Below are 19,375 nucleotides of genomic sequence, written 5' to 3'. Positions count from 1 at the left end.
ATATGAACAAATTCGAAATCATGGGTTCGAATCGCTCTGAACGTGTGAATATTTTTCACTTTATGTGATTATTAATTTGTCTCAACTTATGCCAGTTATTGTAATTTGTTTACAGTCATATTAATGTTAATAGTTGAATGAAGAGTTGTTGTAATTTCTTGTTTGTATGTATTGGTTGGATCGATGCAATCCATATCTATACCATATGAAAGAAAAAAGCCATTTTCACTTACAAGTAGCGATTACTTATACCATGACACTAATTTTTTAAGTTACCAAAAATGTTCTTATGTTTTTCAATCACCCATACTCAAATTTTTCTTTTCATCTATATGATCTATACTATCTATACTAATTAATATGAAAATCTCACTCACACTATGTTTTTCTCGATAATATCCATAAATTACTTATATTTTATTTATTTTTTTAAATATAATTTATTGGTTTATATATTTTATTTTTATTTATAATATATTTTAAAGCTTTAAATATTTATTTATTATATGCATGCAGAGACGACATGCCATAACAACTAATACTATATAAAAAGAAAAGGACTTCCACATTCACAAATGGCGCTTAATGACACTGCTTTATAAATTTTTTGTGAAGCCAAAAATGCCCTTCAATCGATAAAATAATTAACTTATTTAACTTTCTATGTTTTAGATAAATTAGTTTTTCTTTCTTTTTTTTTATTTTTAATATAATGTATTTTATTTATAATAGTATTTATAATATATTTAAAATGTCAAAAATTTATTCATTATTCATTATATGAATGCAGGAATAGTGTGCCACAACGACTAGTGCTAAAAAAAACACACGGGATTTATGCAATTTGCAGCTCAAATTTATAATTTTTTTATACATTTTTAGGTTGAAATTTGAATTTTAAAAACCATAAAGTCAATAGACAATAGATTAAGATTGAATAAATGAATAAGGTAACTTCAGGAGACCATATTGTTATATAATTATATTATAATTTTATTAATAATCATTGAAAAGTAATAATGATAATAAATCTATATGTTTTCAAGTCTAGTTTTAATTTAATATATGATATAATAATCATAATCATAATTCTACTGTATGTATATGTTTGATGCGTGCTATTTTAGCGTGGGTCCAAATTTCATGGATCTTGATGTTGGATTTGGGATAATTGAATGAAAGCTCTTGAGAAAGAGGACCTGCAAAAGAAAGGGTTAGTTAGTATCGAATTTAAGAATAGATAAATATAAAAATGAATTATGATGAGAAATTATGATAAATGTGAAAATATGTAAGAGCACGAAATTAGAGTAGTAGAGTATCAGCAAGAGAGGTTCTCGAGGGTGGAAGGAGAGGAGAGCGCCTGCCGAGGGGTACCTCCCCTATATATAGAGGATGAGTTCCTCTGTAACAGGAGTTCTGGTGAGGGGGATCTGAATGTCCAATGAGGAATTCGGGGTTCGTGGATAAGGAGTAGTGTATAGACGTACCAGAGCAAAATGCAATTTTTATCTGTTTTTACAATATTTTTTTAATTATGTTGAATTTTTTAAAATTATTATCAAATAAAATGATACATTTGATCCAAATATTGTTGAAAAAGCTAAATTGGCTGAATTAGCATGCCACCTAACTTGGGGTTTTTTAATTTTTTCGGTCAATTTTGCTGATATGACATGAGAAATATAAAGAAAAAATATAATTTCGATCTTATACTTATAGGGATGGCACATTTGGTCAAAACGTCACTAGAATAAAAATGTCATATTACTAAAAGTGGTTGAAAATAAAAATTTTCAAATTAGACCGATCACATGTCAAGTATATGTCAATTTTCAATGACCTTTTTTTTTTTTATTTATAGTCCTCATAGAATTCAAAATTCAAGAGAAAAAAAATATATCACCCCTCTATAATGACAAAATTACACTTTTAGTCCTATAAAATATATAGGTGGTTCAAAATTGAAAAAACTCAATACATTTAATTTTATACTTTATGAAATTTTCACAATGGTCCAAAAATTGAGAAAACGAACCGCATTCGATCTCATGTCAAAATTTCTGTAAACAAATAAATAGTAGAGACACTTACAATGCGCATGTTTGTTAGCTTAGTCTCTCACACAATTGAAGGACAAGCAAATTGCACGTGTCCTTGCTGTCTATTTTTTATGGAAACTTAGACATGGGACTAAATGGGTTGAAACTTTTTCAATTTAAAAATTATTTTGAAAATCCCATAAAATATATAACTAAATATATAAAATTTTCCTAATTTTGAAATATTTCGCATTTTATAATTATAAGACCAAAATTATATTTTTCCAGACATAATAAAAAACAGCTAATAACTAGGTTGTAATACGTGTGTGTGGATGTGTGATTGTCACACATCAGGTAATAAAACAACCCACTACAAAACCCTAAAACCCAAAACCCACGAATTCGCCACGGTTTCACTTTTTATGGACACTACTGTTCTATCCCCTTTTATATACCTCACAAAACCACAACGCTTTTGAATTATTATTAATATATAGATATCATTACGTACAGACACATGTATCTATATATGGCTGACTCTCCACACTCTATGCATAAACCCTTTACCACTTTTCCACCACCTCCTCCACCGCACGCGGCGTCGCCGGAGGATCAATGTCCTCATGTTCAAACTAGTGTTAAGAGGGCCAAGAAGGTTAATAGAAGCAGCAAAATCAGCCCCGCCATCTCGACGGGAGGTTCAACCAGCCGGCCCACCACCGGAAAGCACCCTATATACAGGGGAATAAGGAGCCGCAGCGGCAAATGGGTGTCGGAGATTCGTGAGCCGAGAAAGACTACACGTATATGGCTAGGCACCTACCCCTCGCCGGAGATGGCTGCTGCTGCCTACGATGTGGCGGCGCTGGCCCTCAAAGGTAGTGATGCTGTTTTGAACTTCCCGGATCATGTAGGTTCGTACCCGGTCCCGTCTTCACCTTCGCCGCTGGATATCCGCAGAGCAGCCGCGGGAGCGGCGGAGCTGATGAGGGACGAGGATGGCCGCGATTATAGGAAGGACGAAACGGTGGGTAATGCGGAAAGTATGATCAGCGGGGATGATGAGTTCATAGATGAGGAGGCATTGTTTCATATGCCTAATTTGCTGATGGACATGGCGGAGGGAATGCTCCTCAGCCCGCCGAGAATGGGGTCACCGCCGCCGTGGGATGAGTCGCCGGCGAACTTTGACGGTGAACGGCTGTGGAGCTACTTCTGACAAACTTGTTAAAAATAATAATTATAATGAGAAATATAACAAGAAATTAAAGGAAACTGTTACATCAATACGTAACATGAATTCATGAAAACTGCAGGGAGATGAGCGCGATTGCTTTTTAATGATTGGTTTAGACGTACAAATATTTCAAGAAATCACATTTCGTTTTGCCTTTTTGGTTTTGGGGCTACTTTGGTAGATTTTTAGTGGATGTGCTGTCAAGATCAATATCATATGTTTCCATACTTTTCATGAGTTGTTCTCATGGTGAGACTTTATTTTTTCTAATGATTTTCAATTTCTTACTAAATTTTTTAATATTTTTTAACGGATAATTGCATTTACAATTTTGATTATAGTCTATTTATATAAATTGTTTATATTTTTTTTACGTAATTACATAAACTACTCACAACAGCCGAAAATTAGGGGGAGTTTGTGTAATGTTGTTGACGTTTTTGGAGGATATATGTGTAATTTTTTTTAAAAAAATAGGAGTAATTTGCGTTAACGATGTCGATGTTTTTTGTGGGTGCATATATAATTGGGAAAAATACAATTTTGGTCCAGTTTCTTAAAGACGATGGCAATTTTAGTCCAGGTCTAATTCAAAATAACGAATCAGGATAACAATTTTCAAAAAATAGCAATTTAAAGACAAAATGCCCTAATTTTGCTAGAATCGCACATAAATTTGGGGATTTCTCCAAGTAACAGCGAATTGGCGTATGTGGAAGTATTTTTTCAGCCGATGCTTACCCCTTGCCACGAAAGCTCTGGCTGAAAAAAATACTTCCACGTAAGCTAATTCGTCGGCTTTTGGAGAAATACCTAAATTTATGTGGTCACATGCGCATCATGTGTACGATTCCGGCAAAATTAGGGCATTTTGTCCTTAAATTGCTAATTTTTAAAAATTAATGTCTGAATTCGCTAATTTGAATTGGACCTGAACTAAAATTACCACCGCCCCTAAGAAGCTAAACCAAAATTACATTTTTCCCTATATAATTTTGCAAAAGATATGAATTATTTATATAAATAAACCATATATCAGGGATGTAAATATAATTATTTTTATTATTGATTAAATTTCAAATTATGATAATTCATTTTATTAATTTTAATCATGCTGTAACCACAAAAATGCTAAAAATGTAACTAGTACACTTGAAATGTACTAATTAATCCATCAATCAGACAAATAACATAAACTGTTCGATTCATATATATCAATCAAGTCTCACCGGACTTGATTAGGGGTAATTCATTAGTGATTAGCTCTTTGTTGATACTTGTTATCATATCTAAGCTTTTTCTGTGTTGTTTTTGTGATGGTACCTATATGGATTTCTTGGAGGCTATTCATCCATATGGTTGACGTTGGGACTTATATTTCTCTAGTTACTTTTTGGTTTTTGTCACTTTTACTGCTCTCTTTTGTTATATTTTTTGCAGATCTTATGAACCCCTTTCACAGGTTCAAAGGCTGCCAGCATACAAACATGATATCCACGTTAATACTTATGTTCATTATTTATCCTTTTGAAACATTACACACACTCTGGCTTGGCATTTTTGTACAAATTTATTTGCAGATGTTGTGCGATCCACGACGTGGTGGGATAACAAAAATTTTTTTGACTCGCCATAATTTTTCAATGACACCTGTTCGGGTCTTTTATTGTAAGGAGTAGTACTCCTTGTTTATTGTTGCTCTATTTGTAAGGGAGTAGTACTCCTTGTTTATGGCTTTACTAGAAATTCTAGGGAGGTAGCTCTCCCCGCTGTAACTATTTTGTGTATTTTAATATAGAAGGATTGGGGACTCCAAAAAGCTCCCCCCACCTCTAGGTGGTTTTTATTTTTAAAAAAAAAATCAAGTCTCACTGGACGTTTAGATATTTATTTCACTTTATGTGAGTATGTATATCGCTTTATATGAATTATTGAATTATTGTACTTTGTTACTGTCTTTAGCCATATTGTTGAATTGATGTAATTTGTTAATATTTTTAATCATATTGATGTAATTATTGAATCGATGTATCACTAACAAATAATAATAATATTACCTAAGTACATATTAATTAATTGATTACATCACAACTAATTATTTATTTGAATTAAGATTTATCTTTTTCTTTAATTATTTACATCCCCACTAATTACCTTTTTTTCATTCGAGTTCTTTTATAATGTGCAATGAAACAAATAAATGATACTAGAAAAAATCTAATAATCAACGATGGTTAATTGCCATAATTAAAAAAATAAATAGTTATTGGCTACAGTCATACAATGGTTTGCTGATCTTGATTTTTGTTTGTATGGCTAAAACATTTATTATAACTAAAAATAATAAAAAAAATATTTGCTAATAGCTTATTGACACGGCAAAAAATAATTTTCATGACAGATGATTTAAATATTTTGTGTCAATTTTTATTTAATTATAATTAATAATAAATATTTATCATAATTTCAGTTTATTATCAATAAAATTGCAGTAAATAATAATTTTTTCCTAACAAGAGGAGGGACAAAAAGGTGATTCATAATTCATCGTATCTGCAGCAAAATGTCCTTTCCGAAATCTTAGAAAATATTTGGTCAAACCAAATAGTTCTCTCATCTCTGCAGTCGCTTTTCAGTTGAACCCAAAAAGTCAAAAATATCCGCCCCATGAGGGGGATTGAAGCTCTTCCCTTTTAATGAAGGATAGAAAGGGAAAATTAAGATATATATATATATAAATATATATATATATTGCTTAAAAAATTTTAAAAAGTAACTTACATCGACAACCAGTCGTGAGGTTACATTTAATTATACGAATACTCCTTATTTTTTATAAAATTATAAATACATTTTTTAAAAAAGCGTTAGTGTTGCATGTGTAAAATTTCACACTGAGTAGGGAGTATAGTTGTAATTTCAACCACAACATTAAGGTATGTACTTATAATTTTATAAAGGGCATGGGGTATTTATATAAACGTAACCTTTGCAGTGTCAATGTTAGACAAATTTACACTTTTAGTCGCATATGCAAGAGGTTCAATACTTTTAGTCCTATACTTTATGAATTTTTAAAAATAGTCCCAAAATTGAAAATTTCATATATTTAGTCTCATTTCCAAGTTACTTGAAAAAAAAATAGATGTCAAAGACATATGCAATATGTCTGTCCATCAGTCTGTCCTTGTCGTCTATTTTTTTTATAAAAATTTGGACATAGAACTAAATGGATCAAGTTTTATTAATTTTGGGACCATTTTAAAATTTTCATAAAAGCTTAAGACTGAATAAGTCGATTTTTTTTTTAATTTTAGGATCATTTTTTAAATTCTTTAAAGTAGAAAACTAAAAGAATATTGAGTGTTCTATCTTTTGGGACTAAACTTGTGATACTGCCGTTAATGTAATTTACTTTTTCTTTATATATATATACTAGTTGTCATTGTACGTGGTTCCCTCGAGCATATAAAAAGATTTGTGATGTGAGATGAAAAGAAAAAAACATCGTGATAAGAAAGAAAAAAGTCAAATAAAGAAATGTGAGATGAGACGACAAACAAAAAACATATCATAATTATAAATATTAAAATATAGAAGTTTGTTAGCAAAACAAACATGGAGAAGTTTGTAGACAAAGAAATATATATGGAGTAGCGGGTAAGAGAAAAAATAAAAAAAAATTAAAATTACTATTCTGGCCAAATATGTTCTAAAAGAAAAAAAATTAATTTACGAATAAATTTGAATATCTAAAAATTTGATCGGATAATTTTTGTTTTTTTTTTATAATAGTAAACAAAATATTTTATAGATATATATATTATGGGGCATGGTGGGATGAAAAGTAGAACACATAATTGAAGAAACGCATAAGTGTAATATATATAGAGGTCGGCCATCAGACAATATCCAATCTTAAAAAGTCTTTTCATCAGTACTCAGTTGTGTGAATGACTATCATTTGAGGTTGTTGTAGTGAGTGAGTGATGTATATGATCATCAGATGTTGTGATAAATTGATTTGGTGGGGTGTTTTTGTCTGGTACAGAATCTTAATAACAGTAGAGGAAAGGAGAGGGCGAATTTTGTAAGTGATGACTAAGACGTGTTTTCTCAATTTTATTGACTGTTGAAAGCGTATATTTGTATTGGCCGACATCGTATATAATTGCGAGGTGGTGTTGGTGGACTATATATGTATATATATATATATGCCATCCAGTTCATTCATTTCTTCTTATTAGCTTCACCATATTCAAAACGAGGTTGAATTAACGCAAATATTTATATATATAGGGGTTAAATGTAGTTTAATTCCTATAATGTGTGAAATGAGCAAATAAATTTTTGTAAAAAGAAATTTTGCAATCTTTTATGTTTCGAAAAATAAAACAAATTACCTTCCTATCAATATTTTAAATAGGGGGTAATTTGCTTTATTTTTCAAAACACAAGGTTTACTATTTTATTTTTTACAAAGATTTTTTGCTCAATTTTCATATCACAGGAGGATAAATTATATTTTTTTTTCTATATATATATATATGATGCGACTTTGATTTTGATGGGCCCGAGGGTTCCGTTAGCTCCTTCTCCTTAGCCTCATCCCCCTGCCCTTGTTTGTGGGAAGATCGCTTCATCTTTTTAGATCGCTCCCCGCTGTCGGGATCGCGTCTCTCCTGCTCGACCCCCTCGTCGCCGCTTGTATCGTCCAAATTCAGTTTTAACTCTGAGGAGTTGTAACCATGATGTTCAGCGGGGGCAAAAGGAGTCCCTTCGCTGTCGACCGGGACGGGCTGTTGATCGGCAGGGCTCGCAGGTGCAGGGGCTCGCGAGGGAACAGGAATAGGAGAGCTTGAAGGGAGGTTGCGGGATCAGCGACCTGCTTTCCCTTTCTCAATTTATTTTGGGCCGCCTTCATCCGCATCGCATTACGGGAACTCATGATTAAACTATCTGCAAAATAAAAGGGGTCAGTACATGCGAGCACAACTGCAGTGGAATAAATGAGGCAAGAAAAGGAGAATCACCTAAGGACTCTGCGATGTGGAGGGACGCTGGAGAGAGCCCAGACAGTTGCAAAACCTTCTCAGTGAGAAGCTTCTTGGGGTCGTATTTAAAAGCCGTTAGGATCTTTATCTGATCGCCCTCCAGCCCCCCTCCACTTGTCCTGGGAACGGGTTTATATTTACTCCATTCCGTTTTAAAAGGCCAGGCCCTAGCAGGTCGAACAAAAATATAACGATCTACCCAGGCCCCTACGTTCGACTTTAAAGTGTCTAAATATCTACAGTCAAGTTTAGCGGAGAGGTAGAAGAAACCCCTCTCGCCGGATCGCTTGGAAGTAGGGAACGAATACAAATTGTTATATGTTACGTATTCTTAATTAGTGTAATGTTACGTATTAGGGGGGAGAGAGAGAGTTGCTCGGGGAGGAAGAAGAGAGGAAGAAAATTGGGGAAAAATATGCTAATATATATATATATATATATTATTTTTGGAACAACCATGGCCATTACAAACACCGCTACAAACTATATAACAATTTTTTAAAGGTCGTGACTAAATGAGTTACAAACACAGAGTCGTGTATAAAATCGTTACAAATAGAGTTACAACATATTATATTTGTATTACCATAAATGACATCGTATTGAAGGCCGTGTAAAAAGCCGTTACAAAATGCATTCCAAAATAATAAAACGATGTCATTTTTGCTCCTCCGCTTTAGAAAAGTAGTTGCAAATGGTATTTTAATTAATTAATTATTTTTTATTAAAATGTAAAAAAAAATTTGTATTGAACAATTTAATGTTGTAAAAATATAGCCATTATGTGGAATAATACAATTGAAATACATAGAAAAAAAAATCATAGTTGACATTGATACCATTTCGTAGTATGCAATAAATTTGTACATTCATAAATGTTAGTATTACATTGATATAACTATCATCTTACGTTGTTGAATTGTATGGGTTAATCAGACCATCAAAATTCAGATCAAACTGTTAGATATGGTCATACTTATAAAAGAATACATATGATAAAATTTTAGCCTTATTGGATATACAGATATCGAGATATCATCTTTGAAAGATAAAAGTAATTATTCAAGAAGGTATATCATTGAATCAGACCAAGTGATTTTAAATCGTGCTGTCTGATATGATTTAATGGACATATTCTTGTATATATTCAAATTTGGTATGAATCGGGTGCCCAAATTTTAAGATACCGTAATTCCTAACATGAATTTTTTAGATAGTTCAAGAGTTGTAACGGCTTTTTAAACAGTTAAGATATTTTAGTATTGTACAGACAGTTGGGATGGCTTTTGTAATGGCTAATGAAATAAACCCCCCCCCCCAAGCTTTTTCATTTTTCCGCCATTAATTTCAAGTGGATCGGCTTTTGTAATAGCCTATTAAAATGTGGCCGTTACAAAATTTCATTTCCCTCTATTTTTCCTGTTGACGCCCAAAGTTTTCTGCCATACATTGTAAAGGCCCTTATAACTATCTTTTTAATTTTTGGTCGTTTCAAATTAATAAATTTTTTTAGAAAAAGTAATTTTTTTAATACAATATTGAAAAGTTGAAATAATATTATTACAAAATTCAAAATTATGTAGCCTCATATTCATCAGTCTCGTAGTCCTCGAAGCTATCTTCATCGTCCTCGTCTTCTTCACTATCTATTTGAACATGTTGCCGCCGTGATGTACCTGCAACCTGCTGGTATGTAATCGATAGATAAACAATGATCTGTATACCATCCGGATCATGAAAATTATAAGTCTAATTTATGTAGGAACTTTAGGGACTGGTAGACTTCCTTTAGTTGATATGCGGTATCAGTCCACCAAGACTCATCAACAACTATCAGAGTCTTGGTTTTGCAAACAACCATCCAATTTGTTTTGTCTCTCATCATACTTGGGTACTCAGTGTAGTACACTTGTACTGCTTGTTGTGTTAGTATGAATGGTTCATCCTTTTGATACATAATTTTGAAGTTTACATCAATGAGGTGATAACGTGGGTGTACCTTCATGCCTCTTACTAGATCGACCCAACGACACTTAAATAAAACAATGTGCAGATTCAGAATAAGTGGGTATGTCGATTGAATGATTTCTTTGATTATCCCATAGAAGTCGTTATCCTCGTCTGTATACGATGAACTTTTCACTCACACCCCACAATCCATTGTTGACTTGCCGACATTATGACGTTTCTTATGGAAATTATAACCATTCCCAAAGTAGCAAGGGAACATCGTCACCTCTGCACTGGGTCCCCAATAATAACACTTCAAGAGCTCGTTGTCCGTGTAATTCAACTCGGAATAGACCTGCATGTTCATATATTATACAATTTTGTATGTAGCAGAACATATAGTTTCAATTATTAAAAAAATGCATAAACTTACACGTCGTTTAATAAATCCTTGAAATCAGTCGATACAAGTTGATCAATAATTTGATCGTCCGAATGGTGGTGCTGGTACAGTTCATTCAAGAATGATATGTGTGAAAATTCAGTTAAATTATATATATACACTGACAACTTACTCATAATATGGCATGACTACTTCACATTTGGTCAGTATGTACTTCTCGATTATGTGGCGTTTTGATCCACTGAGTCATATCTTCTTTGAGGCACCATCAGCTCGGCCAGGATTGTTGAATATAGACTGTTGAATTCCATCTTCGTTGTTCGTGATATCATCGTTTCTACGAGGCATGCTTCGTTTAGATAGAACGTCCGACTCAAAGTAGTGTGACGAAAATAAATCGATTTTTTTGACAATGCATGCCTCGACATGTGTTTTGTTCTTCAGCTTTTTCTTCAAGTAACATAGGAACCTTTCAAAGAGGTATGTCCACACATGTTGCACTGGCCCCCTCTACGCGAGCCTCATATGGCAGGCAATCAATGAGGTGTTCCATTGAGTCAAACAAAGCTGGATGAAATATCTTCTCAAGATTGCATACGATGACGGCAACATTGTGTTCCAACTCATATAGTTTGGCGACGTCAAGCGTGGTCGAGCATAAACTTTGGAATAAAATACTCACATCCGTTGATGCACTCCATACATGCTCGGGAAGCATATCATGAAAGGCAACCATGCCGGGCATCCTCAACTCCACCATATCGACGCAGTGGGCAATGTTAGACCATAGCCATCAGGAAACTTAATACTACGAATCCATTAACATATTTTCATCTTCTACTCCTTCGTCAACGTATAGACTGCTTTAAGCATAGCGTTCGATCTACGTTCATCCAATTTAAGCTCCGAGCAATTACAAATGATTTTCAAGTCATTCCTTACATTAAAATATCCTTCATTTTTCCCTTTATGTCCACCATGGTGTTGAATACATTGTCAAATACATTTTTGTCAATGTGCATCACATTAAGGTTGTGTCGGATCAGATGTGTTGCCCAGTATGGAAGATCCTAGAAGATGTTTTTCTTCTTCCACTAGTGGTCACTACCATAGCTGGAAGACATTCTTGTTCTTTCGGTAGGGATTGTCCTCAAGGAGAAACTGTCTATGACAATCAAAGTGGAATGCCTTCCTACCGTGTTGTAGATGGAATGCCCGTGTGTCATCCATACAAACTGGATAGAGCATAACACCGACGTAACTCTACACAGACTCCATCCCATAGCGGATAAGTTGTTCACAGTCTATACGAACAAAGCCTGCATAATGAATATATTGTCTGTGGCATTGTCGTATCTTCGAACACCCACATATCAAAACTGCAGCTCTTCGATCAACAATTCCAAGTACACATCGATCAGACGCTTTAAATTAAAAAGCTCGAGGATCACCATCGTAAGAAATATGTACTCAAAACTCATGCACATACCCGGGGGAAAATTGTATGGTGTAGTGATAACGGGTCAACATGAATAAGTACGATCATATTGCCCTTGTAGCGCAAAACCGTATGCGACTCTTTTACGAAATCGGAATACATTTGGTTAAAATGGTTCCAAGCCTCTGCATAAGAAAGATGACATATTGAGCCTCCTCCATCTGATGTGCGGCATGTCACGTCATGTGGTTTGCAGTTGCTCTCGTAGGATACAACCTCTACAGATGGGGAGTAAGCGGTAGTTACCTAAGGACGACATACGGGGACTTACAGCGGGAGTCTCACTGTTGGGTCGGCTTGTACCTAGCGTCTACACAAAATTTGCAGTATTCCAAATCAACGTCCTCCTTCCAATATAGCATGCAGCCATTCTTACATGCATCAATCTTCTCAACTGGTAAATTCAAATTCTTTATCAACTTCTTTATAATTTAGTAATCTCTCGGCAGGGTGTGACCGGTGGGAAATATTTTGCTAGCCCATTGGGATATTCAATCATATGATCGCCAGAAATATGAACGCTCGCCTTGAGATTTGAGTGCAACCGTTCCACAATAGCTAGTCAAAAACATGCAATACATCGTAAAAACAGTCAGCCAATCCTGACACATAACCATAGGGGTCATCGCCATAATAATACGAACTAGAACGGGCATCAATAAGGTAGGACCTCGTACCATCATCAAGCACACCATCATGAGAAGAAGAAAAATAACTCGGCCTAATTGTTGTTCAAAAACCATCCTTTGCACCAAATCCATTTGTTGTTCATCATCTTAGTGTAAATAATTATCATCCTCACGAGCAGTTGGGTTTTGCTCCTTTGGCACTAGAGGGGCAGTCACAACATCAAAGTATTCCCACACCTTCTCCTCGCCATTAGAAGTCCAATTATAATATTTTGGCATAAACCCTCACATACATAAGTGATAACTGACATCATCAGGTGTTCTGAACTTTGTGTTTTTGCACTTCCAACAAAGCACCTAGTTTTGTCTCCATTCATATGTCCAAGCTGACACTTAGCTCATTCTATAAAAGTCTTAACCCCATTCTCAACCTCTAGTGTAAGACCTGCCCTCCCAGGAGGTTCTCATGATACATCAATTTGTTCAGTTGTTGCAGCATAATTATATATATATATATATATATTACTGCATATTCACATGTATATATATAATTATATAATTCGACCTATAAATTTAGAAATATTACATTAAACTAATTAAGAATACATAACATATAAGATCAAAACATCATAAAACTAATACGTAACATCGGTAGGGAACCCAAAATCTAATGGAAAATACGTAAATATTACACTACTTAAAGTAGTGAACTAATACGTAACATCGGTAGGGAACTCAAAATCTGACCTTGGAAGAGTTAGCTGTCTGAGTTGGGATCGTTTCACGAGATTGCTAAATTCGACCCGGATCAATATATATGTGCAAAATTGTTATGTTAATTCTTTGTCGAAAGATTCTTACTTAAATCAAATTTAATCGAGTCAAATCAATTACAAGACTTATCATGTGATTGATTATTTTTTCTATATCATAAAATAATCATACAAGTATATATATTACAATTATGCTCCATTTACTTTTATGTATAAGCCAATATAGGAAGTTAGTATAGGTTAATACAGTATTTACTTTATTGTATGGGGGCTCGGTATGAAACCAAAGCTCTGTAAATACTGTTACACATGAATAACTAATACCACCTTGGAAGGTGATATAAAATTAGTTCCAAGGTTGCTCCAAATGAAAATGACCATTGTAATAATATACTAACAATAATAATATACTAACAATAATAATAATAAATAAGAAAAACAATAATAATAATAATAATAATAATGATGATGATAATGATGATAAAAACAAATAATAATAATGAGAATAAAATAATAATAATAATAAATAATAGCAATAATAATAATAATTACAATTAATAATAATTATTATTATTATTAGTATCATTATTATTATTATTTTGTTGTCTATTAAATTTCATGAACAAGGGCTCAAATGTAATTTTTCTACACTACAAAAAAATGCGGATTTGTAATGACCATTTTGTAACGATTTGTAACAACCACATGGCCGTTCTAATACACATGATCTTTGCTGACGTAATGTTGGAGATAATATTAATTTCATGAAGTTCTAATTGCCCAAGCCGTTTAAAAGGCCATGACAATTCTCACATATTACAACGACGGTTACAACATAGAGGTCGTTACAACTTGTAATGGTGTTTGTAATTATCTTTGAAATTAAGGACCCCCAATATTTCTTATAATGTTGGCCGTTTAAAAACATGCATGAAGGGCCGATACAAAACTTTGAAATAAGAAGAACTTTACAAAATCCGATAATTATTTTTGGTTGTTACCATTTTCATATGGTTTTTGGCACGGATGTGTATCTTTGGAATGGCCAATTTAAAAAACGAATGGTCGTTATAAGACTGGAAATAAAATCGTAAGAAAGTCCATGTTGGTCTGTTTTTACCAATGTGTATATGGATAGTTTTTTTAGCATATGTGTACTACAGAAGCCGCTCCAAATACATGCATTGTGACGACGACATTTCAATGGCTATACTTATCGCTCCACAAGCCGTTACAATAGCCGATACAAAATAGCTTATGTATATACATATTTGTAGTGCAAGTTGTTTTCATTTCATTTCATTTATTTGTAAAATTGCTTATTAACCACACATACTTTCAATATCTCTCAGATTTTATACACTTGATAAGGTAGATAGATTGCTTAATTTTTGGACCGTCAACTGCTGATCTCTTGAGTTGGTTGATCAGGTAATGACTAATTTAAGCCTTTTGTGTTAATTAAATTAATTGTAGTTTACTTATTTTAGTTTTATGATGTTTTGATCTTATATGTTACGTATTCTTAATTAGTTTAATGTAATATTTCTAAATTTATAGGTCGAATTATATAATTATATATATACATGTGAATATGCAGTAATATATATATAATTATGTTGCAACAACTGAACAAATTGATGTATCATGAGAACCTCCTGGGGAGGGCAAGTCTTACACTAAAGGTTGAGAATGGGGTTAAGACTTTTATAGAATGAGCTAAGTGTCAGCTTGGACATATGAATGGAGACAAAACTAGGTGCTTTGTCGGAAGTGCAAAAACACAAAGTTCAGAACACCTGATGATGTCAGTTATCACTTATGTATGTGAGGGTTTATGCCAAAATATTATAATTGGACTTCTAATGGCGAGGAGAAGGTGCGGGAATACTTTGATGCTGTGACTGCCCCTCTAGTGCCAAAGGAGCAAACCCCAACTGCTCGTGAGGAGGATAATTATTTACACTAAGATGATGAACAACAAATGGATTTGGTGCAAAGGATGGTTTTTGAACAACAATTAGGCCGAGTTATTTTTCTTCTTCTCATGATGGTGTGCTTGATGATGGTACGAGGTCCTACCTTATTGATGCCCGTTCTAGTTCGTATTATTACGGCGATGACCCCTATGGTTGTGTGGGGATTGGCTGACTGTTTTTACGATGTATTGCATGTTTTTGACTAGCTATTGTGGAACGGTTGCACTCGATCTCAAGGCGAGCGTTCATATTTTTGAGCGATCATATGATCGAATATCCCAATGGGCTAGCAAAATATTTCCCACCGGTCACACCCTGCCAAGAGATTACTACATTACAAAGAAGTTGATAAAGAATTTGAATTTACCAGTTGAGAAGATTAATGCATGTAAGAATGGCTGCATGCTATATTGGAAGGAGGACGTTGATTTGGAATACTGCAAATTTTGTGTAGACGCTAGGTACAAGCCGACCCAACAGTGAGACTCCCGCTGCAAGTCCCCGTATGTCGTCCTTAGGTACCTACCGCTTACTCCCTTTCTGTAGAGGTTGTATCCTACGAGGGCAACTGCAAACCACATGACGTGACATGCCGCACATCAGATGGAGGAGGCTCAATATGTCATCTTTCTTATGCAGAGGCTTGGAACCATTTTGACCAAACGTATCCCGATTTGGTAAAAGAATCACATACGATTTTGCGCTACAAGGGCAGTATGATCGTACTTATTCATGTTGACCCGTTATCATTACACCATACAATTTTCCCCCGGGTATGTGCATGAGTTTTGAGTACATATTTCTTACGATGGTGATCCTCAGGCCTTCTAATTCAAAGCGTCTGATCGATGTGTACTTGAAATTGTTGATCGAAGAGCTGCAGTTTTGATATGTGGGTGTTCGAACATACGACAATGCCACAGACAATGTATTCATTATGCAGGCTGTGTTCGTATGGACTGTGAACAACTTATCCGCCTATGGGATGGAGTCTGTGTAGAGTTACGTCGGCGTTATGCTCTGTCCAGTTTGTATGGATGACATACGGGCATTCCATCTATAATACGGTAGGAAGGCGTTCTACTTTGACTGTCATAGACAGTTACACCCTTAGGACAATCCCTACCAAAGGAACAAGAATGTCTTCCAGCTATGGTAGTGACCACTAGTGGACGAAGAAAAACATCTTCTAGGATCTTCCATACTGGGCAACACATCTGATCCGACACAACCTTAATGTGATGCACACTGACAAAAATGTATTTGACAATATATTCAACACTGTGGTGAACATAAGGGGAAAAACGAAGGATATTTTAATGTAAGGAAGGACTTGAAAATCATTTGTAATTGCTCGGAGCTTAAATTGGATGAACGTAGACCGAACGCTATGCTTAAAGCAGTCTATACGCTGACGAAGGAGTAGAAGATGAAAATATGTGAATGGACTCGTAGTATTAATTTTCCTGATGGCTATGGTCTAACATTGCCCGCTGCGTCGATATGGTGGAGTTAAGGATGCCCGGCATGGTTGCCTTTCATGATATGCTTCCCGAGCATGTATAGAGTGCATCAACGGATATGAGTATTTTATTCCAAGGTATATGCTCGACCACGCTTGATGTCACCAAACTATATGAGTTGGAACACAATGTTGCCGTCATTGTATGCAATCTTGAGAAGATATTTCATCCAGCTTTGTTCGACTCAATGGAACACCTCATTGATCGCCTGCCATATGAGGCTCGCGTAGAGGGGGCCAGTGCAACATGTGTGGACATACGCCTTTGAAAGGTTCCTACGTTACTTGAAGAAAAAGGTGAAGAACAAAACACATGTCGAGGCACACATTGTCAAAAAAATCAATTTATTTTCGTCACACTACTTTGAGTCGGACGTTCTATCTAAACGAAGCATGCCTCGTAGAAACAATGATATCACGAACAACGAAGACTGAATCCAATAGTCTATATTCAACAATCCTGGCCGAGCTAATGGTGCCTCAAAGAAGATATGACTCAGTGGATCAAAACGCCACATAATCGAGAAGTACATACTGACCAACTGTGAAGTAGTCACGCCATATTATGAGTAAGCTGTCAGTGTATATATATATAATTTAACTGAATTTTCACACATATCATTCTTGGATGAACTGTACCAGCACCACCATTCGCGATCAAATTATTGATCAACTTGTATCGACTGATTTTAAGGATTTATTAAACGACGTGTAAGTTTATGCATTTTTTTAATAATTGAAACTATATGTTCTGCTACATAGAAAATTGTATAATATATGAACATGCAGGTCTATTCCGAGTTGAACTACACGGACAACGAGCTCCTGAAGTGTCATTATTGGGGACCCAGTGCAGAGGTGACGATGTTCCCTTGCTACTTTGGGAATGGTTATAATTTCCACAAGAAATGCCATAATGTCGGCAAGTCAACAATGAATTGTGGGGTGTGTGTGAAAAATTCATCATATACAGACGAGGACAACGTCTTCTATGGGATAATCAAAGAAATCATTCAATTGACATACCCACTTATTTTGAACCTGCACATTGTTTTATTTAAGTGTCGTTGGGTCGATCTAGTAAGAGGCATGAAGGTACACCCATGTTATCACCTCATTGATGTAAACTTCAAAATTATGTATCAAAAGGATGAACCATTCATACTAACACAACAAGCAGTACAAGTGTACTACACTGAGTACCCAAGTATGATGAGCTACAAAACAGATTGGATGGTTGTTTGCAAAACCAAGACTCTGATAGTTGTTGATGAGTCTTGGTGGACTGATATCGCATATGAACTAAAGGAAGTCTACCAGTCCCTAAAGTTGCTACAGAAATTAGACTTATAATTTTCATGATCCGGATGGTATACAGGTCATTGTTTTTGTCTATCGATTACATTCCAGCAGGTTGCAGGTACGTCACGGCGGCAACATGTTCAAACAGATAGTGAAGAAGACGAGGATGATGAAGATAGCTACGAGGACTACGAGACTGATGAATATGAGGCTACATAATTTTGAGTTTTGTAATAATATTATTTCAATTTTTCAATATTGTATTAAAAAATTACTTTTTGTAAAAAAAATTATTAATTTGAAACGACCAAAAATTAAAAAGACAGTTACAAGAGCCTTTACAATGTATGGCAGAAAACTTTGGGCGCCAACAGGGAAAATAGAGGGAAATGAAATTTTGTAGCGGCCACATTTTAATAGGCTATTACAAAAGCCGATCCACTTGAAATTAATGGCGAAAAAATAAAAAAGTTTGGGGGGGGGGGTGTTTATTTCATTAGCCATTACAAAAGCCATCCCAACTGTCTGTACAATACTAAAATATCTTAACTGTTTAAAAAGCCGTTACAACTCTTGAACTATCTAAAAAATTCATGTTAGGAATTACAGTATCTTAAAATTTGGGCACCCGATTCTTATCAAATTTGAATATATATAAGAATATGTCCATTAAATCATATCAGACAGCACGATTTAAAATCACTTGGTCTGATTCAATGATATACCTTCTTGAATAATTACTTTTATCTTTCAAGTATGATATCTCGACATCTGTATATCCAATAAGGCTAAAATTTTATCGTATTCTTTTATAAGTATGACCATATCTAACAGTTTGATCTGAATTTTGATGGTCTGATTAACCCATACAATTCAACAATTTAAGATGATAGTTATATCAATGTAATACTAACATTTATGAATGTACAAATTTATTGCATACTACGAAATGGTATCAATGTCAACTATGATTTTTTTTCTAT

At 34.4% G+C, this 19,375-nt stretch overlaps 1 protein-coding gene across 1 annotated transcript; it reads left to right on the top strand.

Annotated features, from left to right (window-relative positions):
- Nucleotides 1–2,524: 2,524 nt before the first annotated feature.
- On the top strand, nt 2,525–3,582 carry LOC105157416 (ethylene-responsive transcription factor ERF027). Its single transcript, XM_011073829.3, has one exon. It carries the CDS (start codon nt 2,563–2,565, stop codon nt 3,262–3,264), a length of 702 nt encoding a protein of 233 aa, XP_011072131.1. The 5' UTR covers nt 2,525–2,562; the 3' UTR covers nt 3,265–3,582.
- Nucleotides 3,583–19,375: the final 15,793 nt, after the last annotated feature.

This window comes from Sesamum indicum, linkage group LG1, assembly GCF_026168435.1.
Source record: "Sesamum indicum cultivar Baizhima isolate 11 linkage group LG1, ASM2616843v1, whole genome shotgun sequence".
In the NCBI taxonomy this organism is placed as follows: Eukaryota; Viridiplantae; Streptophyta; class Magnoliopsida; order Lamiales; family Pedaliaceae; genus Sesamum; species Sesamum indicum.
Note: the sequence above shows the minus strand (reverse complement) of the source record. Positions and strands in the feature narration are given on the sequence as shown.